This window comes from Salvelinus alpinus, chromosome 14 (assembly GCF_045679555.1).
Source record: "Salvelinus alpinus chromosome 14, SLU_Salpinus.1, whole genome shotgun sequence".
In the NCBI taxonomy this organism is placed as follows: Eukaryota; Metazoa; Chordata; class Actinopteri; order Salmoniformes; family Salmonidae; genus Salvelinus; species Salvelinus alpinus.
In genome coordinates, this window is record NC_092099.1 from 51,548,250 (window position 1) to 51,572,927 (window position 24,678).

The 24,678-nt window shown below is 42.6% G+C and overlaps 1 protein-coding gene across 4 annotated transcripts in view; it reads right to left on the minus strand.

Moving 5' to 3' along the window:
- Nucleotides 1-24,678, minus strand: part of LOC139539040 (NEDD8-conjugating enzyme UBE2F-like) — a 93,843-nt gene that overhangs the window by 63,906 nt on the left and 5,259 nt on the right. For 3 of the 4 annotated variants that reach the window (XR_011667859.1, XM_071341729.1, XM_071341728.1), the window contains 3 exons: nt 19,217-19,246; nt 18,459-18,524; nt 2,391-2,458 (listed from right to left, as the gene is read on the minus strand). Coding sequence is in view for 3 of the 4 variants with exons in the window: in XM_071341729.1 (XP_071197830.1) it covers nt 2,391-2,458; nt 18,459-18,524; nt 19,217-19,246 (164 nt within the window). In the remaining variant the exon portion in view is untranslated. The remainder of the gene's footprint in view (nt 1-2,390; nt 2,459-18,458; nt 18,525-19,216; nt 19,247-24,678) is intronic. The other variant, XM_071341730.1, reaches the window with a different exon arrangement.

The following is a 24,678-nucleotide window of genomic DNA, read 5'->3' on the forward strand; positions in this document are numbered from 1 at the left end:
TTTATGCTGTCAAGCTTTAAGGAGATACTTTTCTCTAAAGCAGACAGTTAAAAATATTCACTAACTAAGGTGAACAGGAGAGAGAAAAAGGAGTGAATTTTTACTCAGTGACAAGAGTCACTGACTCAAAACCACAAGACGGTAGAACACATTTCAAACGTTGCTTGTTAGGGGAAGGTAGTTTCAGAAACGTTGGAATGGTTTAGTCGGCTTCCTCACTGGTTGGTCCAGATTCAGTTTTTTTTCTTCTCTTCTTTAGTCCCAAAATGGATTTGAGATAACCTTATATTTTGTAGTCTAACTATGCTCTTTCATTTCCCAGTATTGAGTGCTAATGAGGCCAGTCCTGGCTAAGAACGTCTATAAATTATAGATTTATACAGTAGAGTGTACTGTTCTTTCCATTGCCACCCATACCGTCATCTTATACCATTATCAAATGCCTCAGTTTACTACCTTACCACTGGCTTAGAAGGCTTAGAAAAAAAACATACTTTACTATTCAAGGCTGGGATCAAGACATTACACAATTTAGAAAAACTCTAAAATAATCTCATATTGTTTTAATCTCTTTGTACAATATTGCGGTCCAGTTTGCTATAATCAAATAAAATGTTATTCATCATATGCTTGGTAAACAAGAGGTGTGAACTAACAGTGAAATGCTTACTGACTGGCCCTTCCCAACAACGCAGAGAGAAAGACAATAGATCAATAGCACAACAGTAAATCACGTACCAATAAAATCTATAATAAAACACAGAGTAACGATAACTTGGCTATATATAAGGGGTACCAGTACCGAGTATGTGCAGGAGTACGAGGTAATTGAGGTAGTTATGTACATATAACTAGGAATAAAGTGACAGACAGCAGCAGAACGTGATCAAAATAATGCATAAAGGGTCAATGCAGATAGTCCGGTAGCTTCTCGGTTAACTAACTATTTAGCAATCTTATGACCTGGGGGTAGAAGCTGTTCAGGGTCCTGTTGGTTCCAGACTTTGCGCATCAGTATCACTTGCCGTGCGGTAGCAAAGAGAACAATCTATGACTTGGGTGGATGGAGCCTTTGACAATATTTAGGGCCTTCCTCTGACACCGACTGGTATAGAGGTCCTGGCTGGCAGGAAGCTTGGCACCAGTGATGTACTGGGCTGTACGCACTTCCCTCTGTAGCGCTTTGCGGTCGGATGTCAAGTAGTTGCCATACCGGTGATGCAGCCAGTCAAGATGCTCTCAATGGTGCAGCTGGAGATCTGAGGGCCCGTGCCAAATCTTTTCAGCCTCCTGAGGGGGAAGAGGCGTTGTCGTGCCCTCTTCACCACTGTGTTGGTGTGTTTGATGTAGAACGATATAATGGTTAGATGTTCTAATAAACGTAATGTGTTGGGTATGTAGGGCCTAGGCAGAAACAACAAAAAGCTGTCAGGTTCTTTATGGGTCTCTTTCAGGCAGTTTACTAGCTCTCATAAAAGCCTGATAAATCCATACAGGCAGGTGGTAAACAAAGCATTTACTGCCTGTCTAATTAACCTCCATTAAGATAAAGCACAGAGCATTAGGTTTTGGTATGAAACAGGTTGTAAATTCTAATGATGACACACGAGAATGTGTGTATGTGTGTGTGTGTGTGTGTGTGTGTGTGTGTGTGTGTGTGTGTGTGTGTGTGTGTGTGTGTGTGTGTGTGTAGTGCGGTGAGATAAAACTGCATCCAGGATGGATGGGTGGCAGATAAAGAATAATGGAGGGATGGAGAGAAAAGGAAAGGCTGAGACTCTGTGTGGGGCTGTTACTCACCCTTCTAACTCCACCTAAACCTCCACGCTAGCCTGTTCAGGGAGAGGACTAACTCACTTTCTCCTGACAGGGCCGTGGACAGCAGGCAAACTGGGACAGCGTAAATGACCCATACTGCTGCTGTTCACAGGGGGCTTATCGCCACGAAACTACTGGTGTGCGGCCAAAATGGAGCCCTATTCCGTAAAGTGCACTACTTTTGACAAGAGCTTTAGCAATTGTATGCTTTGGCCTGGAGGACATTCAAATGGAAGGGAGGATCTGACATGTTTCATAGATCCTGACCCTGAGCTGCCCTAGTGCAGCTGGACTGTATGATTGGAAGACCTCTACCGTGTGAGGTTGATACACTGCATTTGGAAAGTAATCAGACCCCTTGACTTTTTCCACATTTTGTTACGTTACAGCCTTATTCTAAAACTGATTACAATTGTTTATTTTTCAGCTAATTTATATATACGCTAACAGAATTAGACATGGAAATGTATACCACTAAATGACCAGTCCTCCTCAGCATCCCTCATCACCTGTTATCAGTAGCACCTCTATCTGACCCACACACACTAATGAGACATGACAGGACCACTTACCACCATGTTGTAGGCTTCAGGGACGTCTATTTCAAAATGGAACGTTCCACTCTGGTAGTAGCCTTCATCTGCAGATGGAGAGAGAAAGAAACAGTGAGCAGCAGTGAGGTTTAGCTGGTGGAAGCGGTTTCCCGGGGGGGTTGTGTTGTTAGTCAGCAGAAGGATTGATGGCTGGGTCAGGCTCCCAGCGACAGGGACAGGGTTTCAATGAGGAAGTGGTGGAAACATGAAATATGAACCTTTGAATCCCCTTGGCTCTCCATGGCCTCTTCCCACCTCTCCATACTGCTGAGGATTGAAAGCAAAAAGCTCAGACTACAGCCAACTAGCAGGGATACAACAACTTCTCTCCCTAGTGGTTTCCCAAATGGCACCCTATAGGGCCCTGGTCAAAAATACTGCACTATTAAGGGAATAGGGTCCCATTTGGCATGCAACCGGTCTCTCCCTGTAGCCTGTAGGAGGAGAGGCTCACACCGGTCACCTGCATGCTCTCTCTGTCAGTCAATGGTGACCTTTCTGATACTTGTGAAAAATCTTCTAGTCTAATGCACTGGTTGAGCAACCATGGCCCAGTAATGAGCTGCTCTCTAGGAACTGTCTCCAGCGGATATGGCTGTCTTAATTGGGATGACGGCCAATAAATTCCTGTGTGATTCCAAGCCTTTATGGGTCTGTTATTGAGAGACGTCTATAAAACCAGAGCTGTTCCCTCCCTCTGGGGAAGGATGTCTCTTAACCCTGAACAGACCTGAGCAGAGGGAAACAGACTGGTCTAATTAGCAGCAGCTTGACACCAGACACACACATTATGAATCAGCCTTGGAACCAGTCTGAGAAAACACTGCTTCTGCTCTGATTAGTGCGGAGCGATTAACCAACGTTTTGGGATTTTTTATTTGTTATTAAACAACGAATTGACCAAGGTCGGTTGAATTACTTGAATTCCATTTAGTTTCTTTTTTTTGGTAAGTCCAACATGCCGTTTCTCTAGAGACAAAAATCGAATCATTCACAAGAGAAATTTGAGAAATCAACTCAAGAACTATCTGGGACTATCTGGGCTAAAGGGAGTTGTAGTTTTCATTAAGCAAATATTCAACCTAGTTCAGCACAGAAATGTGGTAATTAACTACAATCACCATAATCCATTGTGTCTTTTTCCCCCGAATCAGAGACGGATGAAAGAGGAAGATGCGAAGGGAGAAGTTGGGGACAATGACTCCTAGTGTTAGGACATAAGACATGAGTATCTCGTCATTGTATACCGATCTCTGTATGGATACACTTTTACTCATGGGAACTAGTAATATGATTTTGCCAGACACCTCTCCAGCATACAGTACTTAGGCAGGGTAGCTAAATAGGATGACTACAGTATGGGGAGCACACAACGTTAGATGGCCTGGCTGGCTGACTGCTACTGGCTGACTGCTACTGCTACTGCCTGACTGCTACTGCCTGACTGCTACTGGCTGAGCAGAGATGAGATGATGGAATGAAAAATATTAAAGTTATCAATTAAAAACAAAGTAATATACACAACTGAAATGTTTTATTATTGCATAATAATTTCCTATTTATGTCTACCCAATGTGGACCTGACAAAGACAATGGAATATTTTAAATGTTTTGGCAATTGAATGGCTTTGCAATTTCCATTAAAAAGCTCTAAAAATCCCTGTAATGTCATTATTTCATAATACATTTCATGTTGAAATCCATGATTATTTAAACCCTTTAAAAAGGTTGAAATATTAGCTGCTTGCTATAATAACTGTTTTATATGTTGTGTGTTATATTATTAACAAATGCACAAACAAAAATGGCTATATGGCCTTCAGAATGTGTACAACTTTACTGAGTAGAAAGACATGATTGTGGAATAAGAGGGCAATCTACCTGGGTAATAAAGCAGGGACCAATGCAACCTCTTCAAACCTGGAGGTGTCTCAACCTAGCAGTTTGCTAAAAAGCTATGATTGTCCCATAATTGGACATTTCCATGCAATTTCAGTGAGATATTGAGGTTGGCTGGTTTACAAATGACTTCAGTCACTGAAATCAGCAGGTCCGATCCCTTCACTCTCTGCACCAAAGCATGGACACATGCTGAGGAGTCAGAGCAAGCAGGGGTGGAAAGCAGAGGCACCATGTCCTGATTCCAAGGTGACTAAGTAGCATGCTACTTGCTTGATGTCTACAGAGTGATCGCTGCAGTCAGAATGAGCTGCGCTAGCCTGGCACATGTTTGCTGGGTACAGGGGGCGGTACAGTTCACAGATGGCGCGGCAGAGATCACAACAGTGAATGTGGTCTAGGCCAAATGAGTATTTAGTATTTATTAGGATCCCCATCAGCTGCTGACAAGGCAGCAGCTCCTCTTCCTGGGGTTCAAACAGGAAGAAAACAGTACATTAACAATACATTGTGCATTATACATATGTACTTCACGCCATTAGTACAAATATACAATAATAAAACATTACAATGTGTGGGTGTTTGCACATATGCGTGTGTCTCTTCACAGTTCGCATTGCGCTGTGAGGTGTTGTTTTATCTGTTTTTTAAATCTGATTTATTGCACGCTTGAGTTACTTGATCTGGAATAGAGTTCCATGTAGTCGTGGCTCTATGTAGTACTGTGCCTTTCCCAGAGTCTGTTCTGGACTTGGGGACTGTGAAGAGACCCCTGGTGGCATATGTATGTGTAACAGTATAGCTTCCGTCCCTCTCCTCGCCCCAACCTGGGATCGAACCAGGGACCCTCTGCACACATCAACAACTGACACCCACGAAGCATCGTTACCCATCACGCCACAAAAGCCGCGGCCCTTGCAGAGCAAGGGGAACAACTACTTTAAGGTCTCCGAGCAAGTGACGTCACCGATTGAAAGGCTATTAGCGCGCACCACCGCTAACTAGTTAGCCATTTCATATCGGTTACATATGGGTGCCTGAGTTGTGTGTTAACTCTTTTAACAGACAGTTCAGTGCTTTCAACACCTTTCACAAAGACAAGTAGTGATGCAGTCAATCTCTCCTCTACTTTAAGCCAGGAGAGATTGACATTCATGTTATTATGATATTAGCCCTCAGTGTAAATTTATGGGCCAGCCGTGCTGCTCTGTTCTGGGCTAACTAATTTGCTGTAAATTTAAGGGCTAGCCGTGCTGCGCTGTTCTGGGCTAACTGTAATTTGCTGTAAATTTAAGGGCTAGCCGTGCTGCGCTGTTCTGGGCTAACTGTAATTTGCTGTAAATTTAAGGGATAGCCGTGCTGCTCTGTTCTGGGCTAACTGTAATTTGCTGTAAATTTAAGGGCTAGCCGTGCTGCGCTGTTCTGGGCTAACTGTAATTTGCTGTAAATTTAAGGGCCAGCCATGCTGCTCTGTTCTGGGCTAACTGCCACTTGACACATACGCGGCATAACAGCAGAAGCCTACCAGATGCCTCCGTTTAATACTCCATACAGTCAAAGATTAGAAATGTCCTGAGATTTTTTTATGAGACTAAGCATGTTGTGAGAATGAGATGCTCTAAAATGTTCACCAACAATGCAGTGGTCTGATTCCTTGCAGTATATTAACATCTCCAGAGAGAGACCGGCTTGCTTGATCTAAAATAAAACCAACCAACGTTGTTAACCAGCTAAATCATCTTTGTGAACATTGAATGTTGTAACTTTTCCATGTCCAGGTATTCCATAGACCTGATACGGTTGCCCATGCTCATTCGAACCTATTTCACTGAGATACAGGGCAGGATGCAGCAGAACCAGAGGGATCTGATGCTCTGAGCGAGCGATCAGCCCCCTAATCCTCCCTGGCCCACCACTATCAGGACAATAGTCTGTGTAGGCTGTCTACTGAGCCTGTGGAGGTTGAAGGAACTTGCTCCAGTCTCAAGCCTCGCTCAAAGCTGATCTAGCGTAGCACACACACACGCCCGTCCCCCTAATACCTCTATCTGGTGTATTACCACTTTCTCTCCCCATTCTCCACACAGATCAGGTTTCCTCACACAACTTAGGATTCTTGGAGAGACTGAATTCCACACACCCATTTCACACAACAACAACTGTGTCAAATGTGTACAGATATGACTGGGTACAGCACCACTGTTTAGGTCTACACTAAGCTACACACTCCACTCCAGCACACCGGGCTTCCGAGTGGCACACTGGGCTTCCGAGTGGCGCCGTGGTCTAAGGCACTGTATCTCAGTGCTGGAGGTGTCACTACAGTCCCTGGTTCGAATCCAGGCTGTTTCACATCCGGCCATGATTGGGAGTCCCATAGGGCCACGCACAATTGGCCCAGCGTCGTCCTAGTTTGGTCGGGGTAGGCCGTCATTGTAAATACAAATTTGTTCCTAACTGATTTGCCTAGTTTAAATAAAGGTTCAAATCAACAAAAAATAAAACCATTTTACCAGTCATCACACAGAGGTTGGAACAAGCCCATCTAATTCCTGGCTTTTGTGCGTGATTCCTGCCTTTCCCTTGCAGATTTAGGCCAATACCCTCATCGTCAGCAGTCGATTTGACACAGCGGGTAAATATTGAATGACAGGCTAAATGTTGCGAGAATGAGGATGGCAAAGCCGCAGGTCAGGCTGGGGGATAACAACACTATGGTGCTTCCTCTACTCTGTCCGTGACTACTGTGTACTAATCACGACGTTCCCACCAAAGGACCATTTAGGGCCCGTCTGAGATACACCATGTTCCTCAGAGTACTAGTCAGTCAGAACACACCACCATGTTCCTCAGAGTACTAGTCAATCAGGACACACCACAGCTGCCAGATGGGTCTCCCTCTGTTAAGTGGAACAACTTCAGAGATCTCTCTCACCCCCACAGAGGGGGAGAGGTAGAGGGATTGATGTGGGGGGGGGGGGGGGGGGGGTTATGACACCTCCATTGTACATCTTAAGGCAGCAGATGAATCCTTTTTCCTTTAGTGTGTGGGCCTTATGGAAAATCTAGCTCAAAACTGTAACATGCAATAAATGGACATTGGGACATTATATTGCATCAACCAAAATGGTGGTATCAATGATAGTGATGATTTCGTTATGATTTCGTTATGTTATGATAACATAATGATTTCGTTATGTTATTAAAAATATTATGAAGCCGTTATAACGAAAACATTAACTTGAAGAGTTTTCATAATGTGTATGTAATGTTTACATACTTTATGTTGTGTAGAAAATATCCAGATGAAAGAGAATGTTTTGGTGACGATAAGACTGATTTTAGTTGTCTAAACGAGATCATGGCAATTTATAATACCTTGCCTCGTAGCTAGTTACGCCCCAGGGAACCCAGAGAGCGTGTCAAAGACGGGAACGCCCTTCCTACCCTGGGGTATAAAACATGTGAGTTAAGAATTTACGTACCAGACTAAATTGACCGTGCGCTGTAGCCGAGGTCTACCACTAGTGGTGACCCCGAAACGCAACACGAGGAAGAGGACAAAGGAACCTCTTAACAATCAATGCTATGACTGAGTACTGTATCTAAGAAGGTGAATTCAAGAAGGACCAACCGGTTATTCTCTTCAAGTCATCGGTTGTCTACACGGCCCTCCTACCCAAGCTGGGAGCGTCGACACAACTGATTAGCCTCCTAAGAAGACCACTCTCACAGAACGAGTGCAAAGAAAGAGACAACTAAGAGAAAGGCCATCGCGTGGACAATCAGAGACTTACACCCGATAAGGAAGGAGACGAGGCCATCGAAAGAACAGGGCGTCGGCCAAACATATCCCACTAAGCGGAAGTCGGCCCACGAAGAGATACACAACGGAGACCTTCAACACGTAAATACATGCATTATAATTCTGACCCATAAGAGCGGCAGTTCAGGGCAAGGTGTTAGGGCTAAATTAAGCATAGTTTACAAATGTATCCAAGTGAGCTTTTCTCGCACTTTCTCTCCCTCTCTTTCTTTAAATTTCCATCTTGTGTAACACGTGTCATATTGTGTTGGTCCGCTAGGGACCGTTTGCCATTGTATTAAGTTCTAACCAATAACCTAGACTGCTGTGTCTCTCAGACAAAAAATTTATCTAATATAAATCATGTAGCAGATGTAGCATATGGTAGAAAGAGTATGTGGCCTTCTCTGTAGCCTACAGGCTGGAGATACGATGTAATGAGACGGACACTTTTTCCGATCAAATAGCCTAAACTAAATGGCGCTCAATCAACAAACAAAAAAAACATATAACATATCCTAAAAACAGGACAGGTCAAAGTAAAATGAACAATATGGAATGGACAATAACAACTGTTATAGAGTTTCACCCCATCGTCATGATCAGTGGTTTCAAGTTTGTATCCGTCATTTTCTAACAAGCAGATCATAGAAAATAAAAAATACTTCTGCATTTCCCGCTGTGTTAAGACATTGCAAATAGGCTCACAATAACTCCTGATAAAGTTGGTCTCGCCTAAAGTAAAGTAATGTGAATAAATGGTTAATAAGTGATAAGCAGTAATAAGTGGTCACTACCATCATATAATTGTTTTATTCTGTGTTACAGCATTCATTTTTATTTTTTTTATTTAAAAAAACAACATGATTACTTAAAAATATAATCAAACCGAAACAACCGCAAAAATCACTAATCACTCAGCACTATTAATGGTTAACCGTAAAAGAGGATGAATTAGTCACGGTGAGCATCAGGCTTATCAATCTTTATCAGTCTTTTCCATTAGGTGTCAGGCCAGGGACAAGACTTTGTTAACTATCCAGGGCAATCATACAGTGGAATAAGGCTGTAACGTAACAAAATGTGGAAAAAGTCAAGGGGTCTGAATACTTTCCGAATGCACTGTATATACTTACGGATTAAAAACAGGCTAACACACAACAAGATATTGCAGCAGGCTTCATACAGCAACAGCTGTTGAGAGGAAATGACTGATACTTAGTAAATAAGTCATTTTCTTGTGGACTACTGAATGATCGTTCTGGACGAACTATCTACACAGCCACAGGTGGTGAGAAACTACTGAAACGGTTACTAGATCTCCAAAACATACAATATTGCATGATAAGTAGATTAATATTACCATTACAAAGCAGATAGTCAAATCTATTGAGTAACAGGTTGTGTAGCCTAAATGTGCTTTTAAAAATGTAAACTTTTTGTTGCAACTATACAGTAGCGAGTTCATTCAGCATGGAGGTGGCATCTATAGACGAACAGGTGCTACTAAACAGTCAATGCAAATAATGTATCTCCTTAAACATGCCGGTTTACTTGAAAGGACATGTTGTTGTTTTGGACCATGCAGAGAGTTTGTCTTGCAGCTCTTTGGCTTTGCGGTTTCTCATTACAGAAATAGATACTCAAGTCACAATGTGGACAGCAGTAGGTAGTAGAGAAAATCTGGCATGAGCTCCATGTTTGAAAATCTAATTTGTGAAACAGTTGGCTCTCGTCCTCTCTCTCCTGTGGTCTTTGCTACAAGGCGAAATGCCAGTCAATATGCCTAAATCAAATGCATCAACAACTTGTTTCCCAGCCTCCCTCTGAGACTGTGGATTCTGAACTGACTAAAGTCCAGAAAACATTGACAGCCAGCCTATCATTCCCCTCCCTGTTAAGACATCATTAAAATAACATTTCCTTATCTACAGATAACTCTTCACTCTCTACGTTCCTCAATACCTGAGCTGACCGATTCATTATAATTCGATCCTAGAGCTCCTACTCTGATACATTATGAACAGCCAGAGCTCAACTTCACCATGGTCACATATCAAAAACACAAACTGGACTGGGCCAATTCAGTCCAGGCATTCCCGGCATGGTGTTCAAATTGTTTAAAGCTACTCTCCTTTATAAACAAGCCTTGCTGTTCTCTGCTAAAGGCTCCATATCAACCAGGGAAAGTTTCTGACTCATAACGGCCACAAATAACCCAGAACAAAAGTACCAAGTACCCTTCTAAAGGGAGATCCTGAGACATAGTGCTGTAAAACGCCGGCAAAATGGGGTGAGTAGGGCCCGAGAACAGTGTGTGGTTCCACTAAGTCGTGTTGAGAGTAGGGGATAGGGGTTGACCGGTGAGTAGGGTTCATTCTGTAGAGACACAGACAGACAGGGTTGTAAGGACACAGGGGACAGAGTGAGTAGGGTTCATTCTGAAGGGACACAGACAGACAGGGTTGTAAGTAGGGCCATGGTCATTGTGATGACGACAACCTTGGAAACCCTTGTGAATGGTGCCAATGTTAGCTAGCTCAAGTACTGCCTTTATTTACAGCAGGACAGGTCTTAGGAATGGGTTGCATGTTATGTTGTGAAGCAAATTGAGTCACTTCCTCTTCAAAAACATGAGGTTTGTACAATGAGGTTTGTAACAAATCAGCCATTCAAGTAAGTGGCATTGCCTATATTGCTAAGGCTGAGGCTAACCTATAGATTACTGTGAAAGGTAATACCAAGCTAGTATCATGTAGAATTGTTCACTCTATTCATCGTCTTGTCTTTTCATTGGATACTAATGGGTTCTGCGACACTCCAATACTGCTTCCTGCCATGTAGCCCCATTTCCTGTCTGTATACAAGGTTAGTCCTCCATGATTACAGTCATTGCTCAAACCACATTAACTCTGATAGCACAGCACACTCTGCAGGTGAATGCAATTACAGCCATCTACCCCAACACACACACACCCACCCGTCATGTACCCATACACGCTAACACATATGAGAAGGGGGTGATCTCTACATGTCCTTCCTCTCTAGCTGCTCTTTTAGTGGGCAAAGCAGCACAGCAGCGTCCAATAAGGCTGTCTTAGCAGACGCTTCTTTCCTCATCAATATTCCTCCATCTTGGACCTACAGTAATACAGTGCATTGGGAAAGTATTCAGACACCTTGACTTTTTACACTTTTTGTAACATTACAGCCTTATTCCTCATCAATCTACACATAAAACCCCATAATGACAAAGCAAAAACAGGTTTTTAGAAATGTTTGCAAATGTATAAAATGTAAAAATAAAAATGTATTTATGTAAATATTCAGACCCTTTGCTATGATACTCGAAATTGAGTTTAGGTGCATCCTGTTTCCATTGATCATCTTTCCAATGTTTCTTCAACTTGATTGGAGGCCACCTTTGGTCAATTCAATTGATTGGACATGATTTGGAAAGGCAAACACCTGTCTATATAAAAGGTCGTACAGTTGACAGTGCACGTCAGAGCAAAAATCAAACCATGAGGTCAAAGAAATGTCCGTAGAGCTCCGAGACAGGATTGTGTCGAGGCACAGATCTGGGGAAGGGTACAAAAACAGTTCTGCAGCACTGAAGGTCCCCAAGAACACAGCGACCTCCATCATTCTTAAATGGAAGAAGTTTGGAACCACTAAGACTCTTCCTAGAGCTGGCCGCCCGGCCAAACTGAGCAATCAGGGGAGAAGGGTCTTGGTCAGGGAGGTGACCAAGAACCCGATGGTCACTCTGATAGTGCTCTAGAGTTGATCTGTGGGGATGTTTTTCAGCGGGACTGGGAGACTAGTCAGGATCGAGGCAAAGATGAACGGAGCAAAGTACAGAGAGATCCTTGATGAAAACATGCTCCAGAGCAATCAGGACCTCAGACTGGGGCGACGGTCCACTTTCCAACAGAACAACGACTTTAAGCACACAGCCAAGGCAACGCAGGAGTGTCTTCGGGACAAGTCTCTGAATGTCCTCGTTTTGGTTTTGTCATTATGGAGTATTGTGTGTAGAATGATGAGGAAAATGTATTATTTAATCCATTTTAGAATAAGGCTGTAACGTAACAAAATTTGGAAAAATTCAAGGGTCTGAAAACTTCCCGAACACACCACCCTATAACACGAGAATTTCTCTGTTGGACCACAGAGACATGCATGTCTTCTGTGGTGTGTTTTCTGTTAGGTTAAACTTAAAAATAAAAAATGAGGCCTGTTTGCTCAAAAAGCTTTTCTATTTAGTTTACAGAATTTGTATAAAGTTTGTTTCCAGTTAAAGTCCCTCAGTGTGCAGGTCAACGCTGAAAATAAATGCTCGTTTGGGCTGCTAAATAAACATTCAACAAAAAAATGGCAGTGTTAACCTCTGATTTTGCACCATCTCATATTCATACCAGTGCATTTCTAAGTTCCCAAGCATTCCCCTTCCCAGTGAGAGAAGGCTACATTTCACTACTGCTGCTTCCCTGCAGTTTTATCACTATAAACAGCCTTCAAACTGCAGTTTCCAGTCCAGCGACTACCGCCTGCCTGCATCTTCCTGAGTGATTGACAGAAACTCATAGAAAAGATGGGGAAGACTTCATGTCATCCAGCCACCCACGGCCTGAGAGAAGAGTAAGAGACAGCTACAGTGTTAGAGGATGGAGGATGAGGGTGGGAAAGATCATGATCATTATTGCTTACATTAAGCTGATGATGATCATTATAGCTAAGGATAGAATAATGATTGATCAATGAACGAATCATGTTGAAATCTGGAATACAGGTCTAGTTTCTGAGAAGAGAAACACAGTAGGGACTGTGTGTGTGTGTGGGACAGCTATACTGAGGTGAACTAGTTAACCCTCTCTCTCTCCCTGTGTGTCCTTCAATAATTCAGCGGCTGAGACTACCAGACGGACACTCACCTCTCTGCTCCTCTACTGGTCATTAGAGGTCGACTCCAGAGCAGAGGTGCCATGACTTTAATGATGTAATACAATAGCAGGCTATAAGATGTTTATTTTAAAAATATATATTTTACCTTTATTTAATCCATTATTTCCATAATCCATTATTTAATCCAATCCAACTAGGCAAGTCATTCTTATTTTACAATGGCCTACCCCGGCCAAACCCCCCCCCCTAGCCCAGACGACGCTGGGCCAAATGGGACTCCCGGTCACAGCCGGTTGTGATACCGCCCCGGATCGAACCAGGGTCTGTAGTGACACCTCTAGTACTGAGATGCAGTGCTTTTAGACCGCTGCACCACTCAGGATGCCAAAGAGAAGAGAATACACTTAATTCAGAGTTAAAGAGGGCTTAGAGCCTTGGCGGTGGGCACACACACACAGAACCGACTGACAGCTCAGCAAATAAAAGGGTCTCCTTTTAAAAGACTGACTGGCTGACAGCAGTGCAGAAAGAGAGTGAGAAGAGGTGTCTCCTTAACTAATACACCACATCTCTAAATGCATAACGTTCCCGCTTTTCTTGGAATTTCAATTCCAGCCGGGAGAACCGGTGGTTTTTTCCAACACCTGTATAGTAGAAACTAAGGATAATTTCTCTCCTGGGTTGTTCAGCTATAAATCACCATTATCTCTCCCACAGTTTGTGTATTTAAAAAGATCAACTGCCCCCAAAAACCAACTAATACCTTTGCAAACAGCCGAGTAAATTAAGGTTGGGATTACAATTATGTCAACAAATCATGCCCCCTTTTGCCAAGCTACACATGGAAATCACCCTTCCACCCACTTCACTGAATTGGATTCTGTTGTTTCATCGACGCCAACGCGTTCAAAGGATCACTGCCGTTTGAGGCTGAAAAGCCCTATACGGATTGACCATGCAAATGCATCCTTCTAGCAGGATGCACATGCCCTGTCGAAGGACCCTATGATGCAGGAATAGGTGGTTAGAGTTCGTTGATCCCCAGTGGCAGTGTTGCCAACTTAGCGACTTTGTATATTAAACGAGTTCAGACCCCTTCAGTGACTTTTAATATTAAAAGATTATTGCGACCAATTCAGCTACTTTTTAGGCTGCCTTTGGGGAGTTTTGACACCAGGGCCAGAGTTGTTTCATAACAGTTGGGGCTCAGTCCTGAAGACAGGGGCTGAGGGATTTGTGGGTCCCGATCCCGCAGCTGAGTCAATTTTAGGAGACGGTCCTGGCGCTTGCTGGACGCCCTGAAGCCTTCTTCACAACAATTGAACCGCTCTCCTTGAAGTTCTTGATGATCCGAGAAATGGTTGATTTAGGTGCAACCTTACTGGCAGCAATATCCTTGCCTGTGAAGTCCTTTTTGTGCAAAGCAATGATGACGGCATGCGTTTCCTTGCAGGTAACCATGGTTGACAGAGGAAGAACAATGATTTCAAGCACCACCCTCCTTTTGAAGCTTCCAGTCTGTTATTCGAACTCAATCATCATGACAGAGTGATCTCCAGCCTTGTCCTCGTCAACTCACACCTGTGTTAACGAGAGAATCACTGACATGATGTCAGCTGGTCCTGTTGTGGCAGGGCTGAAATGCAGTGGAAATGTTTTTGGGGGATTCAGTTCATTTTCATGGCAAAGAGGGACTTTGCAATTAATTGCAATTCATCTGATCACTCTTCATAACATTCTGGAGTATATACAAATTGCCATCATACAAACTGAGGCAGCAAACTTTGTGAAAATTAATATTTGTCATTCTCAACTTTTGGCCACAACTGTATATTGTTAATGAAACGATGTAGGCCTTATTTTTTTTGTTTAAAAAGATCATGTCAAATGTGGGCCTCCCGAGTGGTGCAGCAGTCTAAGGCTGCGTCACTACAGATCCTGGTTCGTTCCCAGGCTGTGTCGCATGAGGCGGCGCACAATTGTCCAAGCGTCGTCCGGGTTAGGGGAGGGTTTGGCCAGCCGGGTTGTCCTTGTCCCATCGTGCCCTAGCAACTCCTGTGGCAGGCCGGGTGCAGTGCACGCTGACACAAAATCCGGGGAAGGGCCAGCTGAGTATAAGACTATCATCTGCATATAAAATGGATGAGAGCTTCCTACTGCCTGAGCTACAGTATGTTGTTGATGTGAATTGACAAGAGTGTGGGGCCTAGGATCGAGCCTTGGGCTACTCCCTTGGTGACAGGCAGTGGCTGAGACAGCAGATGTTCTGAATTTATACACTGCACTCATTGAAAGCGGTAGTTAGCAAAGCAGGCCAAAGACACCAATACTCCTTACTCGGCCCACAAGAACAGAATGGTCTACCGTATCAAAAGCTTTGGCCAAGTAAATAAAAATACCAGCACAACATTACTTAGAATCAAGGGCAATGGTGACATCATTGAGGACCTTTAAGGTTGCAGTGACACATCCATAACCTGAGTGGAAACCATATTGCATACCAGAGAAAATACTATCAAGAAAGCCAGTCAGTTGATTATTGACAAGTTTTTGATTAAACAACACTTGATTAAACAGGGCAAAATCGATATTGGCCTATAACAATTAGGATCAGCTTAGGTAGATCCCATTCTTAATATTTTTAAACAAAACACCTCCCAGAACCCAATGCGTGCCGGCCTGCCAGCAGAGGAACAATTTGGGGCTTGTCAAACGAAAGTACAGCATGAGGATAATTGTTACTCCACCCCTCAAACAGGGAGTGTTGAGGCACCTCGATGTTCCAGCCAAGGCATGGTATTGAGGAGCTCGATTCTAAGATGGTTCAGTGGGTGAAATGGGTCTCCATGCAAGGGCAAGTTCTTAAATGGAGCAGCCCTGCTGACACAGAGATAGTACAAAATGGTAAAGGCTTTCTTTGGACAAAATAAGATATGTCTTTCTCAGACTGACCTTCAGCAGATGTGATGAGGAATGTAGGTAAAACATGACTATCCTAACAGCAGTAGTGAACCCCTGACTGGAAGGCTAACCCACAATCATCCTGAGCCTGGACAAAGCAGGCTAAACACAGGTAGTCAAGCCTCTTGGCTCCAGTTCCAACTCACTTCACAGCTCCATATTCTGGTAATACCCTGGAGTAACCCTGCTTTAATGGTGACAAACACTTTGAATGAAGAGAGAATCTGCTGATACTGCACTTTATGAAGCCTAAAAGAAGGAACTGAGCTCTTTTTTCTAAGGGAAGAAAGGAGACCTGATGACACACACACACACACTGTTTATTGTACAATCGTTGTGGGGACCAAATAATTGATTCCCATTCAAAATACTATTTTCCCTATTTCCCCTTAATCCTAACCCTTAACCTTAACTCTAAACCAAACCCCTATTTTTAACCACCAAGCCTAAAATAGCCTTTTTACTTGAGGTATGGCGATATGTCCCCACTTGTCCGAATTTCCTTGTTTTACTATCCTTGTGAGGACTTCTGTTCCCCACAAGGATAGTAAAACCACACACACACACACACACACACACACACACACACACACACACACACACACACACACACACACACACACACACACACACACACACACACACACACACACACACACACACACACACACAGGAGACCTTCTTCTTCTAACTCTCTCTAAGGCATGAATAATTCCTGCAGGCTGCTCCAGTATCAGTACGTATTCAGACTACAGGATACAGGACAGGTAGGCAGAGTAGTAAGAACACAATGCTGAGCAAGCAGACAAGACCTGCAAGGGGAATAATGATGGCAGCCTGACTACTGGAGCCAGTCCGCACTTAAATACAGAAAACAGTCACTTAGACCAGAGCAGGACAGACGTGATCCTGGATCCTCATGTACAGTTGAAGTCGGAAGTTTACATACACCTTAACCAAATACATTTAAATTCAGTTTTTCACAATTTCTGACATTTAATCCTAGTAAAAATTCCCTGTCTAAGGTCAGTTAGGATCATCACTTTATTTTAAGAATGGGAAATGTCAGAAAAATAGTACAGCGAATTATTTATTTCAGCTTTTATTTCTTTCATCACATTCCCAGTGGGTCAGAAGACACTCAATTAATATTTGGTAGCATTGCCTGTAAAATTGTTTAACTTGGATAAAATGTCTCAGGTAGCCTTCCACAAGCTTCCCACAATAAGTTGGGTGAATTTTGGCCAATTCCTCCTGACAGAGCTGGTGTAACTGAGTCAGGTTTGTAGGCCTCCTAGCCCGCACACACTTTTTCAGTTCTGCCCACACATTTTCTATAGGATTGAGGTCAGGGCTTTGTGATGGCCACTCCAATACCTTAACTTTGTTGTCCTTACGCCCTTTTGCTACAACTTTGGAAGTATGCTTGGGGTCATTGTCCATTTGGAAGACCCATTTGCGACCAAGCTTTAACTTCCTGAATGATATCTGGAGATGTTGCTTCAATATATCCACATAATTTTCCATCCTCATGATGCCATCTATTTTGTGAAGTATACCAGTACCTCCTGCAGCAAAGCACCCCCACAACATGATGCTGCCACCCCTGTTCTTCACGGTTGGGATGGTGTTCTACGGCTTGCAAGGCCCCACCTTTTTCCTCCAAACATAACGATGGCCATTATGGCCAAACAGTTCTACTTTTGTTTCATCAGATCAGAGGACATTTCCCCAAAAAGTACGATCTTTGTCCCCATGTGCAGTTTCAAACCGTAGTCTGGCTTTTTTATGACAGTTTAGGAGCAGTGGCTTTTTCCTTGCTGAGCGGCCTTTCAGGTTATGTCGACATAGGACTTGTTTTACTGTGGATAGACACTTTTGTACCCGTTTCCTCCAGCATCTTCACAAGGTCCTTTGCTGTTGTTCTGGGATTGATTTGCACTTTCCGCACCAAAATACGTTCATCTCTAGAAGACAGAACGCGTCTCCTTCCTGAGCGGTGTGACGGCTGCATGGTTCCACAGTGTTTATACTTGAGTGCTATTGTTTGTACAGATGAACGTGGTACCTTCAGGCGTTGTGGAGGTCTACAATTTTTTTGCTGAGGTCTTGGCTGATTTCTTTTGATTTTCCCAAGCGAAGAGGCACTGAGTTTTAAGGTAGGCCTTGAAATACATCCACAGGTACACCTTCAATTGACTCAAATGATGTCAATTAGCCTATCAGAAACTTCTAAATTCATGACAACATTTTCTGGAATTTTCCAAGCAGTTTAAAGGCACAGTCAACATCTGACCCACTTTTACCTACCTCTGAAGACTAAAGGGATTATAAACAGCTTCCAAAACTGCCACCGTATCATAACTATCACAGTAACTAGCTACCTGCACACTTTTGTTATAGATTTGTTATTTTATGTGGGTCTCCATACACACAGGTTGGATATTAATGAGATGGAGGGTGGCTGGTCTTACCTGGAGAGACAGCAAGCTGAAAGTGGTGTAGCTTGTTCTCATCAGGGAAGCTGGCTTTACACGTACCTGGGATAGGGAGGAGGAATTGGGAGAAGAGAGAGCAATAAGGGCATTTATGAACTGGGTGTTTTGAGCCCTGAATGCTGATTGGCTGAAAGCAATGGTATTTCAGACCATATATCATGGGTATGTCAAAACTTCTATTTGTACTGCTCCAATTACCTTGGTAACCAGTTTCTAATAGCAATAAAGCACCTCAGGGTTTGTGGTATATGGCCAACGTACCACGACTAATGGCTGTATCGAGAACAGCCCTTTGCCGTGGTCTGGATAAGAGCGTCTGCTAAATGACTCAAATGTAAATGTAAATGTAATGTAAATGTATATTGACTATATACCACAAACCTCTAAGGTGCCTTATTGCCTTAATATCTTAGTTGTTACCAGCCAATGATTACAGTTGCATTTATCTTCGCTGGGAAATGTAGATGGATTCACATAGGGGGGTGCAACTCAATGGGGTACTATATTTGGCTGTGGAAGTAAGCAGTAACATCATCTGCCAGTGGCTCTGAATCGCCCCCTAGTGTTCAGAGTGGAGCACTACACTACAGCTGAGCCAGCCACTGCTGTCTGCACCTGTCAGCACATCTCTCCCTCTAACACACAGTGAGACTAATGAGCCATCAGAACATTAAAAACACAAATCAGCTATTGTATAATGGTACACTGCATGGTGTTAAAGGGTGTATACTTACTAGGGAGGTTGGCTTCAAGTTCTGCAACTTCTGCAATGAGAGAGAAGGAGGGGGGAGACAAACTAAAAACGCATCCTGCTTGCGTCGGTAGCTAGGAAAGAGCAGTCAGTGGTGTGCACCAAATCCTAAAGGAACAACACATTCTCTCCCACACTCCCTTCCCGGTCTCTCCTGTCTCCCTCAGACCTTTGTTGTTTGGATGCTACAAACTAACTAGAGGAGATGCCCAAAATAACCCTGCAAAACAGTTACCTCATCATTCATAGGCTGAATGTGTCATTAAAACAAATGTTATGAAACTGTAGCTACACAGTGTAATTATGCATCTCATAAATCAGGGTGCCAATAACTCAAACAAAAAAAGACAATATGACGGATAGACCAGACTTGCAGACGATTCAGCAAATAATTTGTACCTGGTAACCAAGTCAGGTTGTCTACAGACAGAATCAAGTGGAGCAGACCTAACTCAGCAGGAGGAAGGGTTTGCATTGCAAGCACACACACACACACACACACACACACACACACACTCTCTCTTCACAGTCCCCAAGTGCAGAACAGACTATGGGAGGCGCACAGTACTATATAGAGCCATGAATACATGGAACTCTATTTCACATCAGGTAACTGGAACATTTGATTAAAAAACAGATAAAAATACACCTTATGGAACAGCGGGGACTGCGAAGCAACACAAACAGACACATGCATACACACATGATAACATACGCACTATACACACATGTACTCGTGTTGTAGATATGTGGTAGGAAAGACCTGAGAGCACACACTTTATATGTTGTGAAATCTGTTGTGAATGTATTCTAATGTATAACTGCTTTAATTTTGCTGGACCCCAGGAAGAGTAGCTGCCTTGGCAGCAGCTAATGGGGATCCATAATAAAAACACACACACAGGAGCTTGAGAATGCTAGATTTTTACCCCCTTCCAGACAGTCCAGTGTATGACTGTATATTACATTTACATTTAAGTCATTTAGCAGACGCTCTTATCCAGAGCGACTTACAAATTGGTGCATTCACCTTATGATATCCAGTGGAACAACCACTTTACAATAGTGCATCTAACTCTTTTAAGGGGGGGAGGGTTAGAAGGATTACTTTATCCTATCCTAGGTATTCCTTAAAGAGGTGGGGTTTCAGTAACCAATGTAACAGTATAACTTTAAACCGTCCCCTCGCCCCGACACGGGCGCGAACCAGGGACCTTCTGCACACATCAACGGTCGCCCACGAAGCATCGTTACCCATCGCTCCACAAAGGCCACGGAATATAGTAACAGTAACACTATGGAGTCCTGTCGGGAGAGAAGGGGTAACACTTTGTGTTCCTCTTTCCTTACAATCACTGCCGGTGCTCTGGCTACAGTAAATGAGGCTTTGATACAGTACTGTGCAAGCAATATTAAAACAATAAATCATGAGAAAATTGAGATTGGAAAGTGTAAACTTTACATGGATTATACAATGACTAGTCTGGTGTAGTTTAAGCTCCACACTGTGCAGCATGTTCCCTCGCTCAGATCTCAGAGAATAGGGAGCATCTGACTGTGTACTTTGCGGGGAAACTGCCTTCAGTAGATGTTGGGGTGGATGATTAAAGTTGCAATATGCAGAAATCATTCCACCATTTCCTGGCTGCTAAAATTGTAATAGTTTGCCTAATTTCAGTATGACATAAAACAAGCAAGTATATTGTAGAGAAACATTGTACCCTCTAAACCGCTTTAAAATATATTTTCCATAATCAACAGTATTGTATTTTCAGCAGTTTCATGCTGGTGTACAAAACCAAAAGTAAAATGACTCAAAAATTAAAAATAGAAATAGTGCACATAGCACACTTCTTAGAATTGCTTTCATTGAGAAAGAAATATGAATTCAATATGAAGATCTGTCAATGTGAATTTTGTCAGGTCGCTCACCCAAAAAGTTACATATTTCAGCTTTAAAAGAGGATGATTGTTCTACCACATTATGGAACAGTGGTAGGACAATAAACAGTGAATATGGCAGTAATAGAGACGGACAAGGACAGGTGGTGGAAGAGAGGAAAGATACATCTGAATCCGTAAAGGAGTCTAGAGCCGATGATGAAGCTACCTCAGAACAACGTTCCGGTCTTGCTAACGTTCAAGCCCACCTCCTCAATCACTTCACTGGACAGATGAGCGCCAAAAGAGATGTTTGACTCTAGCTATTAAAGAAACACTAAAGAGGAAGTGGGCAGAATATGACCTCTCCTAGCGTTCCTCTGGAGGACTGACTCTGGCTCTGCAGGCTAAGAGACGTAACATAACAGCAAACTCAAATGACAGAAAGAACTTAAGAACATTATTTGACCTGAACTACCCAGGAAATGAAAACAAATAAAAACTGCCATTGATCTAAAATAAAAAAACAATACTTGGAGGAAACATGGGGCAGAGACTGGGGAGAGAACATCCAATGTGATTGTGAACAGAAAGACATCCATCTAATTTGCATAAGATAGGCTTTAGACTGAATCTGAATGGATATAAAAACAGGAACTACAGAACTTAAGAGAAAATGGAAGCATGTAAAGAACAGGAGAGGACAGCGGTCTAGGGAGGAAGATTAATGAGATGGAAAGACTATAAAGAGTGAGCAACAGGACAATAGTGATCAAATGTAAAGAAAGACAGTATGGAAAGAGTATGAAAAAAAGACAGACACGGAAAGATGGAACCTTTGAAATTCATGAGAAGAGAAATACTGCTTAAGGCCCTGGAAGCCCTCATTCAGGGGAAAGAAGATTGAGATCAGGGGATAAAGCGAGGCAGGAAGAGAGACAAAAAGAGAGAGATATCTGAGCTGGAACGCAGAAGAGGACGAGGGGGACAAAACCCACCCCGACAGACAGTTCCATGGGCCGCTGCATGAATACTAAAACCAAAGGCAGATTAGACAACCCAGACAGACAGTGAAGCCAGACTGCCTATATTCCCTATATCCCCAATATCGCCCAGCCTGGACTGTCTACAGAACAGTCCTCCAGCTTTAGTTGAGGTGCGTACTACTGTAGCTCCTTTCATATGTCTCGTGTGTTATTTTATGACTGGTTATGACACCTACAAGTGTCAAAAACCACCACGCAAGGCAAAGCATTCCATTACACAATAGCCTATATGTCAACACTATTTGTATAATTTATTGACCATGTTAAATTATCCTTGTAATTGCACTCACATTGATATCAGACACGCACCCGCCCCAATGCTCTGTTACTGATGACTGGGATGATTGCAGGAGCAGGGCAAGACACCCTAATTTGACTGATGTAAGGGCATGTCTGAAGTGAAACAGTATGGTCATAATGCTTCATGACAGAGTCATAAAGTGTATTTTCTATAAGTTATTTAAAATATGAAGAGAAAAAACATTACTAAAGAATTCATTACAACAACTAAAGGATTTAACAAAAAAAGCTTTTAAACTAAAAGGACATTTCTTGGCAGAGAAAACGAATTTGAATAAATGTGGGTTTTGACTCTTATTTTTTGTATTTTTATTCTTATTAGGATCCCCATTTGCTGTTGCAAAAGCAGGAGCTACTCTTGCTGGGATCCACACAAAACATGACAATGCAGAACATTAATAGACAATAACAGCTGGATTAATAGACAATAACAGCTCAAGGACAGAACTACATACATTCTAAAACGGTATACATAGCCTACATATCAAGACATACACCCAAAATATACAGTACCAGTCAAAAGTTTGGACACACCTACTCATTCAAGGGTTTTTCTTTATTTTTACTATTTTCTACATTGTAGAATAATAGTGAAGACATCAAAACTATGAAATAACACATATGGGATGAGTTGGAGCAAAGAGTGAAGGAAAAGCATCCAACAAGTGCTCAGCATTATTGGGAACTCCTTCAAGACTGTTGGAAAAGCATTCCAGGTGAAGCTGGTTGAGAGAATGCCAAGAGTGTGCAAAGCTGTCATCAAAGCAAAGGGTGGCTACTTTGAAGAATCTCAAATATGAAATATATTTAGTTTTTTCCCCCCACACTTTTTGGTTACTACATGATTTCATGTGTTATTTCATAGTTTTGATGTTTTCACTATTATTCCACAATGTAAAAAATAGTAAAAATACAGAAAAACCCTGGAATGAGTAGGTGTGTCCAAACTTTTTACTGGTACTGTAGGTCAAATATGGGAGAGGCGTTGTGCCATGTAGATGTCATAACCAGTCATAAAATATTGCAATATATGTTCTCACAAGTGTGGTAAAAACTTAGATTGGTCGAAATTTTAATTATATATATATATATATTTTTTTTTTCCCCCACATATACACGTCCTATGTGTTTTAATCAAATCAACTATATGCACTTAGCTTGTCTGACGCTTTAAGCGAACTGTTTGATGAAATAATTAAGACACAATGACTAGAGCCGTTAATTGATGAGGGTTAATTGATTTGATTGTCCCGGGCCTGGCTCAGACTTGCTACGCTGCTTTAAATAAAAAAGACAGCTAGTGACTGTGACTAGCACCCGTTGTCTCTCTATCCTTCCTGCTGCAGCGACCACCACAGAACATCAACAGTGTTTATTGCGATGTCTGCGTTGCTGAAGCTGTAACATAATTACAGCCATTTGACTGAAAAGTTGTTACCGAAATCCCTCATTTGTTTAGGAAAAACATTCCCTATTCCCTCAACCCTTGCTATCTTTACGTGACACATGTATGCACGCATGCACGTGACAAAGGGCCTGACCTATGGCATATCATAATCACATCAATAAATTGGTAATAAACTCTGAACCCCCCCCCCCCGTGCACAAAGCGAGGTCCATACAGAAATAGTTTGTCAAGATCGGTGTGGAAGAACTTGAACCCATCGAACACCTTTGGGATGAATTGGAGCGCCGACTGCGAGCCAGGCCTAACCGGCCAAAATCAGTGCCCGACCTCACTAATACTCTTGTGGCTGAATGGAAGCAAATCCCCGCATCAATGTTCCAAGATCTAGTGGAAACCCTTACCGGAAGAGTGGAGGCTGTTATAGCAGCAAAGGAGGGACCAACTCCGTATTAATGCCCATGATTTTGGAATGAGATGTTCGACGAGTTAGTCCACTTACTTTGTCATGTAGTGTATGTAGTGTATGTATGTATGTATGTATATGATTTCTAAAGCCAGGCACATTTGACAGTTAGGCTATTGATTATAAACCTAATTAAGTTGGGGTTTCCTCTCTCCTTACCATGCCTCCACCGCATTGTTCAACACCAATATGTTGGTTAACTTTGCTATTATGCATATAGCCACATCGGTCTAAGCAAAGGTGCCAATTCAACAGCGGACAGCGCCTGCTATCCAACGCGGGACAAAGCACATTTGTTATAAAATAATATTATTTTTTATTGGTGTTGTTCTTACATAATATAACCA